The sequence below is a fragment of the Mandrillus leucophaeus genome, unplaced genomic scaffold, assembly GCF_000951045.1.
Source record: "Mandrillus leucophaeus isolate KB7577 unplaced genomic scaffold, Mleu.le_1.0 Scaffold531, whole genome shotgun sequence".
Classification (NCBI taxonomy): Eukaryota; Metazoa; Chordata; class Mammalia; order Primates; family Cercopithecidae; genus Mandrillus; species Mandrillus leucophaeus.
In genome coordinates this window covers 309051-326321 of record NW_012105709.1, presented here as the reverse complement: position 1 = coordinate 326321, position 17271 = coordinate 309051, and the positions used below count along the sequence as shown (strand labels likewise).

Sequence of the window (17271 nt, the reverse complement as noted above, 5' to 3'; positions counted from 1 at the left end):
GGGATTATAAATTTATAAATGTATCCACCCACTACACAACCCCTGGGACCCTGCTCTGGAAACCTTAGAGGGGAATGAGTGATCAAAACCAATATAGTAAGAACAGTATAACTCCAGTTTTGGTAAAATGTGGCTTTCTTCTTATATTGATATGGCCTCATGAACTTAGAAAAAAGTTGGGAAGGCTACATTGCAAACTTTTTCAGTTAGCTCTGAGTTGGAATTGGGTGGGGCCCAGGAGATTTCAATTTTCTATGAGATAATTTTTTAAAAATTTACAATTGTGAGTAATTTTTTTCTTTTGTTCAAAAAACAATTTTTTTTTTTTTTTTTTTAAGACAGAGTTTCACTCTTGTTGCCCAGGCTGGAGGGCAGTGGTGTGGCCTGGGCTCACTGTAACCTCCACCTCCCAGGTTCAAGCAATTCTCCTGCCTCAGCCTCCTGAGTAGCTGGGATTACAGGTGCCTGCCACCACACCCGGCTAATTTTTGTATTTTTAGTAGAGATGGGGTTTCACCATGTTGGCCAGGCTAGTCTTGAACTCCTGACCTCAGGTGATCCACCTGCCTTGGCCTCCCAAAATGCTGGGATTACAGATGTGAACTTGGCCTTTAAAAAACAAACTAAATAATGTTTCTCTCTTGTTTTTCCTACTAACTATATAGTTGTATTTTTGACATTTAAATCAGATCATGGAATTTATTTTAAAGAGTGAGGCAGCCTCTTGCCCACTCTTTGCTCCACACCCCTCACCAATTGGTCTAATATGATTTTTTTTTGGATCATTTTATTTTATTTTTGAAGTTTCAACTCCATCAGTTTTTGAATTCCTAGATATACTCACATTCAGATGAAATTATTAGTGATTAAAGAGAATGTGTAGCACTAGATACACGATATATGAAATGGCTTTTTGTCTAATTTAAACTTTTTCATGCTTTAGGAGGTCTGGTCTTGTTGGATTGAACTGCTTCACTATTTGGATCTTGAAACCACCTGGTTAAACACTTTGGAAGAGCGGATGAAGAGCACAGAGGTTCTGCCTGAGAAGACGGATGCTGTCAACGAAGCCCTGGAGGTTGGAACCCACAGTCTCCATGGCATTTCTGTTTGTTGTGATGAGGCCACATGTGTTTACAATGAGGAATGTAATGCTTTACGCAGGCAAATACATTTGCTTCCTCAGTCATTTTCAATGTCACTTGCATTTTCTTTCGTAGCCTGAAGTGTTTATACAATCATGTGTATTTAGATTATTGGTGACCCACTGTATCAGCCTCAAGATGTGGTTAGCTGTTTCACAATTCGTAAATTTTAGACATGTTGAAGCACTCTAGTGGTTTTCCAGTTTATTTTACTAGGCCCTGGACAAACTCTGCCATATGTTATTAGGACAACTGCTCTCTTGTTTTGTCAACAAGTTATTTTTACTCACTAAACACAGCACTGACGGTTTACAGGGGCTTCCTGTCTCTTACCTTCAGATGTTAGAAGTTAAAAGACAGTGGTTGAGGCATGGGATCTTGTCGTAGGAGCTTATCTTCAAGCCTGGACTTTGAACTCATTGAGGACAGGAAATGTACCCGATACCTTGTTATTCCTCTGTTCCCAACACAGTGTGTAGCACACGTTAATTTAATAACCATTTCTTAAATGAAATACAATGCAAAGGGGGTGGGTCTGCTTAACAAAAAATAAAAGGGGAAGGGGTAGATATGCTTTTAAAAATGTCTTGGTACCATGTGGGAACTGAGTGGACAAATGGATTGAAGGTCAGAAATGAGTAAAATGTGGCACTTACATTCCAGGAGATGGATGCTCTGCTAGAGAAAAGATGTCACTTCTCAAATATAGCAGATTGAGAGACAGAGTGAATGAAAAATATGAAAAGCTTAGTTTTTTTTCCTAATGTAAGAGTGAATACGTGTACATGCTAGAAATATGGAAAATAAAGAAAAGTATAAAGCAAAACTCTAAGATAAACATTTTAAAATGGTTTGTAGATTTCTTCCTAACTACTGTCTTTTATATATGCATACTAGACAGTAGTATATTGGATCAAAGGCTTTGGGATCTTTTATTTACTTATTTATTTTTTAATTGAGACAGAATCTCCCTATGTTGACCAGGCTAGAGTGCAATTGTGTGATTTCGGCTCACTGCAACCTCCGCCTCCTGAGTTCAAGCAATTCTCGTGCCTCAGCCTCCCGAGTAGCTGGGATCACAGGCGTGTGCCACCACCCCAGCTAATTTTGTATTTTTAGTAGAGACGGGGTTTTACCATGTTGGCCAAGCTGTTCTCAAACTCCTGACGTCAAGTGATCCACCCTCCTCGGCCTCCCAAAGTGCTAGGATTAGAGGTGTGAGCCATCGCGCTTGGCCAGGCTTTGGAGTCTTAAAGGCTTTAGAGCCATGTTGGTATCTTACCTCTTCTTTTGACTGCATGTATGTAGGCAAGTTATTTAACCTTTCTGAGCTTCAGTTTTCCCATCTGTAAACTGGGAATGCTATTTGGCCCATATGGTTAATTAGATTTATGTATATAAAAAGTGTTTATAAAAAACAATGCCTCTTATTCTGCGTATATTGTAGGAAAATGAGTACTTATTTTTAGTAACGTAATTAATAAAAGTTGAGATAATTTTGTTTGCATAGTACTGTCTCCACCTTTAAACTTTGTTTCAGATTGTAAACATTTCCTCGTATAATTAATAATTATTTTTAACTTTTTATTATTCACTTATTTATTGTTTAGAGACGTGGCCTCGCTCTGTTGCCGAGGCTGGATTCCAGTGGTATGATAGCTCACTGCAACCTTGAACTCCTGGGCTCAAGTGATCCTCCTGTCTTACCCTCCCATAATTAGTAATAGTTGAAATTATTTTTGTGAAATTATATCATTATATATCATGTGTGCTAATTGCTCATTTTTATGCATTTTTTGATACTGGGATGGGTATTTTTGTGAATTAGTATTTTCTTAATTTTTGGTCCTGTTCCTTAGGTAGATTTTTAGAAAATAGAATTACTTGTTTAACAAATAGACATTCTGAGGATCCTTGATACCTTTTGCCTTAGTAAATGCATTATTATTTTTTTTCCCCATCTCCATTCCAGTCTCTGGAATCTGTTCTGCGCCACCCGGCAGATAATCGCACTCAGATTCGAGAACTTGGCCAGACTCTGATTGATGGGGGGATCCTGGATGATATAATCAGTGAGAAACTGGAGGCTTTCAACAGTCGATATGAAGATCTAAGTCACCTGGTGAGAGTTGGGATGTGCATGGGTGTTGATTAGGTATTGATGAAGTGGAGCTGGCCCTAAGCTCTATATCACAGAGCTTTAATGTTGGGAAAATCTTTAATGTTGGTTAAAGTTGGTAACCAGTGCTCACAGGGGCATTGAGGGTATTGAAGTACTCACTAGGGAAGAATAGATCTAACACTCTAAGGCAGAATTTGATGATTAAAAAAATTATTTTTGAGATGATTTCTACTTGAAAAATATTTAAGTTTCATTAAGGATCATATGATAGCTGTATATAAGAACAACAACTCATACTATCCTAGTAAATATTAGGGCCATGATATTTGACATAAGCTGCAAAGCCATAGTCTCTTAGTTCATATCTAGGTTGTAACATACATATTTGTATCACGAATTAGAGAAAGAGCACTTCTTTTATAGGAAGGTTGGGTATGAATATTAGGTACTTTCAAACACATATTAAATAATAACTGTTGATGTTCAGCCCATGAATAACATCAAGCTTAAACCAAAAGTGCAGTAAATAGTAGTTCTATATATATATACACCTATAGAATTTGTTTTAGGCTTTGGAAAAAAAGAGACTCTGATGTTTATGTATTAATAGACATTTTTCTTATGTTTTATATTCTTATTGGCAGACATTGCTGATTCCTAAAAATGCTTTAAAATTATAATAAATAGCAAATTTTTATCTTCTGTTTAATGCATCTTTTGGGAAACCTTTACATTTTTGTATTTCGACATTGTATATAGAAAGAAGTAATAATTAGTAATTCAGCTGCATGGTACATAAGATCCTAGTGGGACATTTTCACTGTTATCATTAGTAATTATTATTTATTTATAAAGAAGGCTAAAGTCTTGGAGGAAAGCTTTTCTAGTCTTTTCTTAATGGCCAGAATATATATATTCTGCTATTTATATTTGTGTTGGGCAACTAATGATTCAATTTCTCCTCTGTGCAGGCAGAGAGCAAGCAGATTTCTTTGGAAAAGCAACTCCAGGTCCTGCGGGAAACTGACCAGATGCTTCAAGTCTTGCAAGAGAGCTTGGGGGAGCTGGACAAACAGCTCACCACGTACCTGACTGACAGGATAGATGCTTTCCAAGTTCCACAGGAAGCTCAGGTATTGCCATGTATTTGAGGGCTTCTGAGCTGTAAAGAGAGCTTATGTAGTTGCCTCCTCAACCATAAGAGAACCCCTCCTGCCATCCAAAACCGAGAGTCAATGGGAAAGATTGACTGACTTACAGGGCAGCATTTGGGTTTTAGAGTTCTCTTGCTTTCTGTGTGAGACTCTGGCAAAAGTCCTATATATTTAATTAAATTAAATTTATTTATTTATTTATTTGAGACAGAGTCTCACTATGTCACCCAGGCTGGAGTACAGTGGCACAATCTTGGCTCCCTGCAACTTCTGCCTCCTGGGTTCAAGTGATTCTCCTGCCTTAGCCTCCCAAATAACTGGGACTACAAGTGTGCGCCACCAGGCCTGGCTAATTTTTTGTATTTTTAGTAGAGATGGGGTTTCGCCATATTGGCCAGGCTGGTCTTGAACTCCTGACCTCAAGTGATCTGCCTGCCTTGGCATCCCAATAATTTTTGTATTTTTAGTAGAGACAGGGTTTTGCCATATTGGCCGGGCTAGTCTCAAACTCCTGACCTCAGGTGATCCGCCTTCCTCGGCCTCCCAAAATACTGGGATTATAGGTGTGAGCCACTGTGCCTGGCTGAAAAGTCTTGTATATTTTAAATTGTAGTTTTCTTAGCTGTGAAGTTGGGACAATTCCTTCCTTATAAATAAGTTGTGAACATTAGAAACGACAAATGCAAAGACCTTAGCATGGGCGTCACGTACAATAGTCATACCATGCAGTGGGCCATATTATTATTATGCAAAAACTTATTATTATTATTATTATTTAGACGGATTCTCACTCTGTCACCCAGGCTGGAGTGCAGTGGCATGATCTCAGCTCACTGCAAACTCTGCCCCACGGGTTCAAGTGATTCTCCTGCCTCAGCCTCCCGAGGAGCTGGGATTACAGGCGCCTGCCACTGCACTTGTCTAATTTTTGTATTTTTAGTAGAGATGGGGTTTCACCATCTTGGCCAGGCTGGTCTTGAACTCCTGACCTCTTGATCCACCCACCTTGGCCTCCCAAAGTGCTGGGATTACAGGCGTGAGCCACCGCTCCCGGACTACAAAAACTTATTAAAGCTTCTGTGGAGGTCAACATTATGTAAAATACAATATCATGTATAACACAATGATACAGAACTTTTGTATTGTCTCTTTTTATACTTAAGAAAACAAAAGGACACCCTCTCCCCTTTCCAATCTCTTTGTAGAAAATCCAAGCAGAGATCTCAGCCCATGAGCTAACCCTAGAGGAGTTGAGAAGAAATATGCGTTCTCAGCCCCCGACCTCCCCAGAGAGTAGGACTGCCAGAGGAGGAAGTCAGATGGATGTGCTACAGGTAAAGAGGGCCAGGAGCTTCCTTTTACTTTTCAACATGTTGGGAATTTTTTTTTTTTTAAAAAGAGAAAGAATTGATTACTTGGGCACCATTGATATTCTTTATGATGTAAACCATGGGATGGGAGTGATGTATTGAAGGTTGCATCCCAGGACAGCAGAAACAAATTGTTGCATGGATGGAAAAATATTAAATCTGATTTTGATAATTGAGTTGAGAAATGGGAGAGTGAGCCAGATTTAGAAGTTAGCTTTATATAGACTTTTTCTTTAATGCAGAGCCTCTGTCAATATTGTATGGCTGATACTGTGGGCAGGCTGAGCATGAATTGGATGCATCATTTAGTTCTTTCATGGTCGATATGACATTGACTTTCACTCTGAATTTGTGATGAAGGGCATTTTGAGTTCTAGGTTCCTGAACAATCTTTTTGAACATGAAGTTTTAATTCCAGTGAGGCCAGCTTTATCTAAATTTCTTATCCAAATCCATTACTTCTGAGATTAAGACACTGAGTGTTGTAATTTTTGACACTGGGCTGTGCAGTTCACTTAGGTGATAGGGTATCCTCACCAAGTTTCATTAGGATTTTTTTTTTTTTTTTGGTCATATTACTGAATTTTTTTTTTTTTTTGGTACTTTATGGTACAAATTTTTAGTAGTATGTGTTATGCTCATGATGAGAGAGATAATCATCCTGATGGGAATTGCATATTTTCATTTCTGCAAACAGAGGAAACTCCGAGAGGTATCCACAAAGTTTCAGCTTTTCCAGAAGCCTGCTAACTTCGAACAGCGCATGCTGGACTGCAAGCGTGTGCTGGATGGCGTGAAAGCAGAACTTCATGTTCTGGATGTGAAGGACATAGACCCTGATGTCATACAGACCCACCTGGACAAGTGTATGGTGAGGTTGTTGGGTGATTGGCACATGCAGTGGCTTTTTCAGCAGCTGTTATGGCTTGGTCTAGCAAGTACATGCCTAGTGTGTCCAATGATCACTAGTCTAGAGTGTGCTAAACATAAGGACTGATGATGGAAAACATGTTAAAAAATAAGAAGTGTGGTCTTTCCCTCCAAAGACATTAGAAGAGATAAGAGAGATAGCGGAGGAAACTGCAATAGACATGTATATAACATGATGACAAACAAAAACCAAAGCAAAAGAAACATGTCTTAATCACCATGTGAAGTTAGGAAGGCTTCAGCAGAATGTGACTAATAAGCAAAGTTTTCAAGGATAAATTTGAGTTAGCTAGAAGAACCATACTTACAATGGATATCATAAAAATTCCATTTTCTAGGAAAATAGAAGTTCAAATAGAAATTTAAATCTTAAGATAGGAAAGAAGAAATGATATATAAGGCCTTATTACTTTTTTAGTCTTGAACTTTATAATTCAATTGAATAGAAATTTAAAAATAAAGTAGCTAAGGGGACACAATCTTAGAATTAGTGTTCTGCTTGAGTATCACAAAACTTAAGATGAGACTCTTTAGGATAGGAGAGGTATAGGGTCAGTTATTTGTGCTTTTCAAAACAAAGGATACATTTTAATATATATGTGCATGTATATAAGTATTTATTTGATTATTGTGACATAATGGTAATTGGAGAAAGTGCTGTCCTTGACTTCATGGAACATAGTTCAGGGGTCTGTTACATGACAGCATCCTATGAGATGTTGAGATGGTGATGTATGATGTCAAGAGAAGCTGTTTAGAATAAAGCTTTTTGGTTTCAGGTAACTAGGATGACGACAGCTCTGAATTTGACCTACAGAGCTCCAATTTCTTTTTTTATATTTAAATTTATTTTAATTTTTAAATTTTGAAGACTTTTAGCTTCAGGAAGTACGTGTGCACATTTGATACATGGATATATTGTATGATGCTGAGGTTTGGACTTCGACTGAACCCATCACCCAAATAATAAATGTACCCAATGGGTAGTTTTTCAGCTCTTGCCCCTTTCCTCCTTCCCATCTTTTGGAGTCCCAGTGTCTTTGCTTTTCATCTTTATGTGCGTGTGTACCCATCGTTTAACTCCCACTTATAAGTGAGAACATGTAGTATTTGGTTTTCTGTTCCTGTGTTAATTTACTTACGATAATGGCCTTGAGCTACATCCATGCTGCTACAAAGGACATGATTTCATTTTTTCTGGCTGTGTAGTATTCCGTGGTGTATTTGTACCACATTTTCTTTATCCATTCCCCCATTGATGGGCACCTAGGTTGATGACATGTCTTTGCTATTGTAAGTAGTGGTGTGATAAACATGGGAGTGCATATGTCTTTTTGGTAGAACAATTATTCTCCTTTACATATATACCCAGTAATAGCATTTCTGGGTTGAATAATAATTCTATGTTTAGTTCTTTGAGATATTTCCAAACTGCTTTCCCCAGGGGCTGAACTGATTTACAATCCTACCAGCAGTGTATGGTGTTCCCTTTTCTCTCCTGCCTTGCCAGCATCTGTTGTTTTTGACTCTTTAATGATAGTCATTCTGACTGGTATGAGACAGTGTCTTATTGTGGTTTTGATTTGCATCAGAAATCTGTTTACTTATAATCATATACATCTTGATATATCGAGTTTTGTATTTTTTATTTTACAAATAATATATGCTCATTATGGTAGACTTAGTACTTCCGAGAAATAGGAATAAATGTTAACAATTCCAAATCCAACAGACAGCAGTAGCCGGTGTTGGCTTTTTTTAGTCATAACATGCAAGATTTTTTTAAATGTAATTTTAATTATGATAAACATTCTGTTTTTAGTCCTCATGTTTTCCCATTTTATGTAGCAAAAATATTTATATTATCAAGTACTTTCATAAACATTTAAAACATTTGTCTGAGATTTTAAAAGAATGAGCATCAACTCTATTAGTTTATTTTCTTGTCAGATTTGAAGAAGTTATTACAAGCTTGATTTCATTTGACTCGACCTTCAGACCAAATCTGAGAAAGATGATGGCCTCTGATCGCCATAGTTAGGTCTTGGCTGTCAGTCTGTGTAAGCTGTGTTCTGATATGATGCCAGTGGGCAAGTTGTCACCACAGTGTATAATTTGTCTTTTTCTTTGTTTGTTTTAAAGAAACTGTATAAAACTTTGAGTGAAGTCAAACTTGAAGTGGAAACTGTAATTAAAACAGGAAGACATATTGTCCAGAAACAGCAAACGGACAACCCAAAAGGGATGGATGAGCAGCTGACTTCCCTGAAGGTCCTTTACAATGACCTGGGCGCACAGGTAAGGAGAGCAGTCCCACAGCTCATTCCTCTCTCTCTCTCTCTCTCTCTCTCTGTCTCACTCGCTGTCTCTCTCTCTCTCTTTCTCTGTCATGTATTTTTAAATTTCACTTTTTGGAAAATGCTTGTTTGAAAATTAGGAGATTCATATGTGTTTTCAATTTATTGTGATAGTTTTTGTTATATTTCTTTAAATGTACGTGCTAATATTACAGTGATTCATAGTTACACAGAAATTTATTTTTGGCTAGGCACAGTGGCTCATGCCTGTAATCCCAGCTCTTTGGGAGGCCAAGGTGGGTAATGGCTTGAGCCCAGGGGTTTGAGACTAGCCTGGGCAACATGATGAAACCTTGTCTCTACAAAAAAATACAAACGAAAACCTCCAAAAACAAAACAAATTTCAAAAAAAAAAAAAAAAAAAGCCATGGTGGTGCATACCTGTAGTCCTAGCTACCTGGGAGGCTGAGGTGGGATGGTTGCTTGAACCTGGCAGGCAGAGGTTGCAGTGAGCTGAGATCACGCCACTACACTCCAGCCTAGGCAGCAGAGTGAGACACTCTTTCAAAAAATTTTATTTTTAATATTTAATTCAAGCTAATAGTTATACTTTCAATGGCTACTGATAGTCCATAAGTTATTCTAAGGAAACTACAAGTAATATATGTTCATTGTGGTAGACTTAGTACTTCAACGAAATACAAGGGAAACAATAAATGTTAATAATTCCAAATTTCAAGGGATAGCAGTAGCCAGTGTTGGCTTTTTTCTAGTCATAACATGTAAGGTTTTTCTAAGTGTAATTTTAATTGTGATAAACATTCTGTTTTTAGTCCTAATGTTTTCCCATTTCATGTAGGAAAAATGGGAAATAATAGTCCCTGTAAAAACTCAAGTTATTGTCCTTAGATTCCTAAATAGTCTACTGAGAAATGTTAAAACATCAGGGCTCTAGTAAATAACCAGTGGCAAGAAGTTCACATTAATCTACCAGGATTTGAAATCCTGCCAAGAAATATCTCTAATTTGGGCATTTTAGTAAATCCATGCAGGAGTTGTTAAGCATTTATTGTGAGTGACTGAATCTTTGTCCTGAAACCAGGAGAGTAAAGAATGTGTGTGAAACCTTAATAGGTAATATTGGAAAACCATGTTTGATGGTATTTTGGATCCTTCTTCAGTTAGGAAATATTAACTACTTCCAGTTGAGGTAATATTGAAGTTTCTACATAAGCCCAGAGAAAAACAGCTGAAATTTTGTTTTCAGTTGAAATCAGAATGACCGGTTTATGCTTTTTCTACGTGATTTTGATCTTACTTCCTCAAGTTTAAATTGTTGATGTGGTACATTTTGATGCATTACATGTCTGAAACGCATACCTTAGAGCTTCTTTTTGGAATTATACAGCTGGTTATTCATTAAATATTATTATATTTATTCACTGGGCATTTTATGAATGGAATGGTATTGCTGGTTTTTGCACTATTTCTCCAATTGTGACTATAATTTTAGTATTAATTGATTTAATCATTTAAAGTTTCACTTAATTGAGACTTTACTCTGTGTCAGGAATTATACAGTGCGGAGAGTGTGAGGAAAAAGAGACAGTGAGGGAAAAGGAGACAGTGAGGAAAAAGATAAATTATCTCTTTGTCTAATGGAACTTAGGGTAGTGAAAGAGGAAAATATTGAGTAGTTACATGAAATGATGTTACATTATCAGTCTGAAGAGTTATGAAGAATGTACATGGTTCTTTAACAGTATAGGTAAAGAGGGATTTCACCCAGTCTTGGGTTAGGAAGGCTTCCCTGAGGAGTTGATGCGTAAGCTGAGATTCGAAGTCTGGGTAGGAGTAACCTGGGTGAAACTAGAGGAGATTTCAAGACTGATAAAACAGTATATATAAAGACTCTAAGGCAGGAGGCAGTGTGGCACATTTATGTGGCTAGAGCAGAGAGAGCCAGTGTGGGGAATATGGTGCTAGGGAGACGGGATGAGACGAATTCTTGCCAATGTCATAGAGTTTGTGTTATAGATTTAAATCTGTGTCTTAAGCAGTTATTGCACAGTTTTTAGTAGGGAAATCACATACGCAGATATGTCTTTTAAAGGATTACTCACTGCAGTTTGGAAGAGGAATTGGAGAGAGGCTGGAGTGGATGTGAGGAGACCAGTTAGGAAATCATTGTTGTACTCTTGGTGAAAGATGGTCGTACCTTCAACTAGGATGGACAGTGGAGATGGAGTGAGGGAACTGATTTCAGACATATGTAGGAAGTGAAATAAACAGGACTTGGTGCAGAAGAAGAGAAGAAGGATGACTCCTTGGTTTCTGGCTTGATGATGTGGATAGTGTGGTCATTGAGATGGGTGCTGTAAGAAAAGATAGAGGGCCAGAAACAGTGGCTCACATCTGTAATCCCAGCACTTTGGGAGGCTGAGGGGGCAGATCACCTGAGGTCAGGAGTTCGAGACCAGCCTGGCCAGCATGGTGGAACCCTGTCTCTACTGAAAATACAAAAATAAATAAATAAATAAAATAAATAAATAAAATAAAAAAAAATAACTGGGTGTGGTGGCGTGTGCCTGTAATCCCAGATACTTGGGAGGCTGAGGCAAAAGAATTGCTTGAACCTAGGAGGAAAAATCGCTTGAACCTAGGAGTTAGAAGTTGCAGTGAGTCGAGATCACACCACTGCACTCCAGCCTGGGCAACAAGAGTGAAAATTCCATCAAAAAAAAAAAAAAAAAAAAGGAAGCATGCAGAAATCACAGGTATGTATTGGACATGTTGACTTTTTTTTTTTTGGTATGTAGTCTTGCTCTATTGCCCGGGCTGGAGTGCAGTGGTGCAATCTCGGCTCACTGCAACCTCTACCTCCCAGGTTCAAGCAATTCTCCTGCCTCAGCCTCTGGAGTAGCTGGGACTACAGGTGCATGCCCCCATGCCTGGCTAAATTTTGTATTTAGTAGAGATGAGGTTTCACCGTGTTGCCCAGGCTGGTCGCGAACTCCTGAGCTAAGGCAGTCCGCCCGCCCAGCCTCCCAAAGTGCTGGGATTACAGGCATGAGCCACTGCACCTGGCTGGACATGTTGACATTTTAAGTACCTTTGAGAATGTTAATTGGAAATGTCGGGTACTCACATAATTATTCAGGTCTGGACAATATATCTGGACCGAAGAGGTGGATTTTATGAGTCATCTGCATAGAGGTGGTAGTTAAAGTAATCAGGGATGATAGATTGTCTAGTAACAGGATATAGTGAAAGAAGAGGGCCCTCGACCAGGTCTTAGGAATTGTATCACTTAGTAAGAAATCTGAGGAAGATGAGCTTGCAAAAGAAACTAACATAAATAGCAAACATGGTAGGCACACAGGCGAGTGCTAGGTCTGGGAAGCCAGGGGATCAGTTGCCACTGGGGTCAGTATTGAACTTAGCAAGGGCAATGTCTGAGGAGTGATGGAGGTAGAAGCCAGAATGGCATGGCTCAATCCAAAGATTGTACCACCCCGGCCTTGACCTTAACCTGTTTTTTTTTTTTTTTTTTTTTGAGATGGAATCTCACTCTGTTGCCAGACTGGAGTGCAGTGGCACAATCTCGGCTCACTGCAACCTCTGACTCCCTGGTTCAAGCAGTACTACTGCCTCAGCCTTCTGAGTACCTGCAATTATAGGCATACGCCCCCACATTTGGATAATTTTTGTATTTTTAGTAGAGACAGGGTTTCACCATGTTGGTCAGGCTGGTCTCGAACTCCTGACATTGTGATCTACTTGCCTTGGCCTCCCAAAGTGCTGAAATTACAGGCATGATCTACTGCGCCTTGCCGGTCTTAACCTCGTTAAGTTTCGTTTTCGTTATCCATAAAGTAGAAAGAGGTTTTGTGAATTTTTATTGCATACATGTGTAAGATTCCTTAGCACAACACAGAAGCTGCATTAAGAGCTTGGTAAATGTTAGTTAAGTTCATTTGCTTTCTGTCAACAACAGTAAGAGCGAAATATTAATAAGGTTTAGGATGCATAGTAATGTACTGTATTTTAAGTTTATTTGGTTATTTATAAAACATATAATTGTGAAAATGGTGCCATTTTCCCCTCAGATTGCTATAATACAGTATTTTTTAAACAAACTCCTTTGTGGAGAGGATTCTAAGATATCGTCTGTTCAAAATTATAATAGATACTATTTAGTGATTTTTAACTTTGTTTCAGCCCTTTTTATATGTGTTTTTCTCACTTAATACTCATAACAGTCTTTCTTTTCTTTTCTTTTTTTTTTTTTGAGATGGGGTCTTGCTTTGTTGCCCAGGCTGGAATGCAGTGGCAGGATCACGCCTCACTGCAGCCCCAGCCTCCAGGGCTCAAGCGATTCTCCCATCTCAGCCTCCTGAGTAGCTGGAACCACAGGCACATGCACCACCACACTAGATAATTTTTTGTATTTTTTGTAGAGACAAGGTCTTGTCATGTTTCCCAGGCTGGTCTCAAACTCTTGGACTCAAGAGATTTGCCTGCCTCGGCCTCCCGAAGTGCTGGGATTATAGGCATGAGCCACTGCGCCCATCCTCATACCAATATTTTGAGGGCTACATCTCTACAAATGTCACTTAGGAAATTAATGATAGAGCTAAGATGAAAACCCAGGATTGCCTGGCCCTTAACTACTACAATATATTGCCTCCTTGCAGAAATGCAAGCTTAGAGGATTCTAAGGTACTACAGACAAAGGTTATGTATGTCTTGGGGGTTATATATGAATCAGTTTGCATCTTTAGTTAATATCCTGATTCATTCCCATTTATATTCATTCTCATCTCACGCTCAGTCTCGCCCTGTCTCTCTCTCCGTCTCAGGTGACAGAAGGAAAACAGGATCTGGAAAGAGCATCACAGTTGGCCCGGAAAATGAAGAAAGAGGCTGCTTCTCTCTCTGAGTGGCTTTCTGCCACTGAAGCTGAATTGGTGCAGAAGTCCACTTCAGAAGGTCTGCTTGGTGACTTGGATACAGAAATTTCCTGGGCTAAAGTAAGTTGCAGTTCAGATGAAACACCAGCATGATGCCAGTGTAACATGACATTTGTTCTGGGCGATCTGGGTGGATGCCATGACCCTCCATTTCATATTAAGTCTAGCATTTTCTTTTTTTGCGTTGTTTATCCACTTCTCTGTCCTAAGAAAACATATTTTTAAAACAATGATTATATTTTATTTTGTTTATAATTTCTACTTTTAGATTCAGGGGTACATGTATAGGTCTGTTACATGGATATATTGTGTGATGCTGAGGTTTGGGGTATGAATGATCCCATCACCCAGGTGGTGAGCATAGTACCCACTAGGTAGTTTTTCAGCTGATGCCTCCCTCTGTTTCTCTCCCCTATGCTAGTCCCCATTGTCTATCGTTCCCATCTTTATGGCCATGCATACCCAATGTTTAGCTCCCACTTGTAAGTGAGAACATGTGGCATTTGATTTTCCATTCCTGCATTAATTTACTTTGGATAATGGCCTCCAGCTGCATCCATGTTGCTGCAGAGGAAATTTCATTCTTTTTTATGGCTATGTAGTATTCCATGGTGTATATGTACCACATTTTCTTTATTCAGTCCACCACTGATGGGCACCTAGTTTGATGACATGTCTTTGCTGTTGTGAATAGTGCTGATGAACATATGAGTGCATGTATCTTTTTGGTAGAACAATTTATTTTCCTTTGCATATATACCCAGTAATCAGATTTCTGGGTCAGTAATCAGAACTCTGTTTGAAGTTCTTGGAGAAATTTCTAAACTGCTTTCCACAGAGGTTGAACTAATATATATTCCCGCCAGCATATAAAAGTGCTCCTTTTTCTCTGCAACCTTGCCAACATCTGTTATTTTTTGACTTTTTAATAATAGCCATTCTGAATGGTGTGAGATGGTATCTCATTATGGTTTCAATTTGCATTTCTCTAATGTTAGTGATGTTGCGCATTTTTTTCATGTGTTGTGGGCTGCTAGTATGTCTTTAGTGAAGTGTCTATTCATTTTCTTTGCCCATTTTTTAATGGAATTATTTGTAAAACAGCTCATTTAATAAGATATTTTTATCTTGATTCCAAAGGCATTGCATTCATGGATCATCGAGGCCTTTATAGGTATTATGTTAATATAGTACTTAAAAGCCTAATTCACCACCTTCAAAATCAATGACACATATTTACAGAGTATTTACAAAGAATTGTGCTGACTTTAATTCTTCTTCAATAACATTTTAAAACCAATAACTAACCTTTCTATTGCAAACTTACAGATGTAAAGAACATAGGAATAGAATTTTTAAAAATCAATACATGAGCTTTCTTTAGCTGTATACTTTGAAATCACAGAGATTAGAAAGTCGATTTGCTGGTTCTGGCTTCTGCAGTAGGCAAATTATTTGCAGTAGACAAAGAATTGAATGGAACATGAGTGGCTCTTTTAACAAGGCATTCTATTTTCCTAACTCTTTCCTGAGAAAGAAGCAAGTATACTAGTGGGAAGTGGTGATTATAAAGATCAATACTGTGATCATGTATAATCAATCAATACTGATGTTGATATAAAGCCACAGGTATCAGTTTCACATCCTCTACAGCTCTACACATGTTTGCTGTGGGCCTTGAGGAGAAGGCGCTGAGAGGTTGTGGGATGACACAACTCCTACTTACTTTGAATGCTCTATGGAGATGACAGCTGGGAGAAAGTTAAGATAGTAGACACTGGAAAGACTATTCTCAGCTTAGAAAAAAGCTCATGAACAGCGTGATCATGCCATGAGCTGTGTGAGTGTGACGGAAGTGAAGAAAGGAATGTATGATGGAAATGAACATTGCAAGTCATCAGTGTGTTGTGGATGAATGCAAAACAAAAACACCAAACTTTATTTTTGTTAAATTCAAGTTTTTCAAGGAAATATTATCTTCCTTGTGCAGTACACTTTGAAAATCATTACGTTTTTATTAGTAACATAAGTAATACAAGTTATTTGAATGAAATTTGCCTAGTGTAATACAAAAAAAAGGAGCAAAAATCACCTATAATTAAATAATACTGTTATTTTTTTTTCATTTTTTGGGGCACATATCGATGTGCACATGCAAAAGCATGTATTTAAAAATAAATTTTGTTGTAACTAGCATTTATTGACCTTCTTTTAAAAACTTACATCTTTAACATTTTTCTTTACCTATACTTGTTTTTGTATAGCATATTAGAGATATGTGTAGTATTTCATTCTTAATGTTTTTATTCTCTCATTTCTCTATTTATGTCCATTTAAATTATTACCATTTTCTCTGTTATAGATACTGCTGTGATGAATATACTAAACCATAGCATGCATTCATAATTATTTCCTGAGGATAAATTCTTAACCCTAAAATTATTGGTCAAGGGACAGGAATATATCCATTTTTAAGTCTGATACAAATTATGCAATTGTCCTTCAGAAATCGTGCACCCACCACATGAGAATGAGAATTTCTACTTGACATCATGTCTTGGTTATTTAATTAGAACATTTTTTCACTAGTTTATAAGTCTTCTATAGCTCCTTTAAAAGTACTGCTTTTTCCTCTAATTCTGACCATTTTTTAAAATCACTAAATTGGTCTTTTAATTTGAAACTTTTTATCTGTTCTGATTATCAATGCTTAGTGAGTTGTGTTTGACTGCAAAAAAATTGTTTTATTACTATAGCTTCCTTTTTTGTTTTTTTAAGCTTTTTTCTTTGGAAAAAAAGTAAGCCCTTCTGAATATTTTTTAATCAACAAAATCCATCTTTTTCTTCATTATTTCTGCCTTTAGTGCTTAGAAAGACCACCTCTACTCCAGGTGCATTTAATTATTTACTTATTTTTTTCCACTAGCTCTTTTTTTTTTTTTTTTTAATTGTTATACTTTAAGTTCTGGGATACCTGTGCGGAACATGCAGGTTTGTTACATAGGTATACATGTGCCATGGTCGCTTGCTGCACTCATCAACCCGTCATCTACATTAGATATTTCTCCTAATGCTATCCCTCCCCTAACCCCCCACCCCCTGACAGGCCCCAGTGTGTGACGTTCACCTCCCTGTGTCCATGTGTTGTCATTGTTCAACTCCCACTTATGAGTGAGAACATGTGGTGTTTGGTTTTCTGTTCCTGTGTTAGTTTGCTGAGAATGATGGTTTCCAACTTCATCCAGGTCCCTGCAAAGGACATGAACTCACATTTTTAATG

General features: G+C 37.9%; 1 protein-coding gene across 1 annotated transcript in view; it reads left to right on the top strand.

Annotated features, from left to right (window-relative positions):
- The window catches only part of UTRN (utrophin), a 512939-nt gene that overhangs the window by 196203 nt on the left and 299465 nt on the right, over nucleotides 1-17271 (top strand). The window contains exons 28-34 of the mRNA XM_011997130.1: nucleotides 944-1078; nucleotides 3118-3267; nucleotides 4239-4400; nucleotides 5627-5755; nucleotides 6489-6662; nucleotides 8864-9019; nucleotides 13881-14051. Coding sequence (XP_011852520.1) covers nucleotides 944-1078; nucleotides 3118-3267; nucleotides 4239-4400; nucleotides 5627-5755; nucleotides 6489-6662; nucleotides 8864-9019; nucleotides 13881-14051 — 1077 coding nt within the window. The remainder of the gene's footprint in view (nucleotides 1-943; nucleotides 1079-3117; nucleotides 3268-4238; nucleotides 4401-5626; nucleotides 5756-6488; nucleotides 6663-8863; nucleotides 9020-13880; nucleotides 14052-17271) is intronic.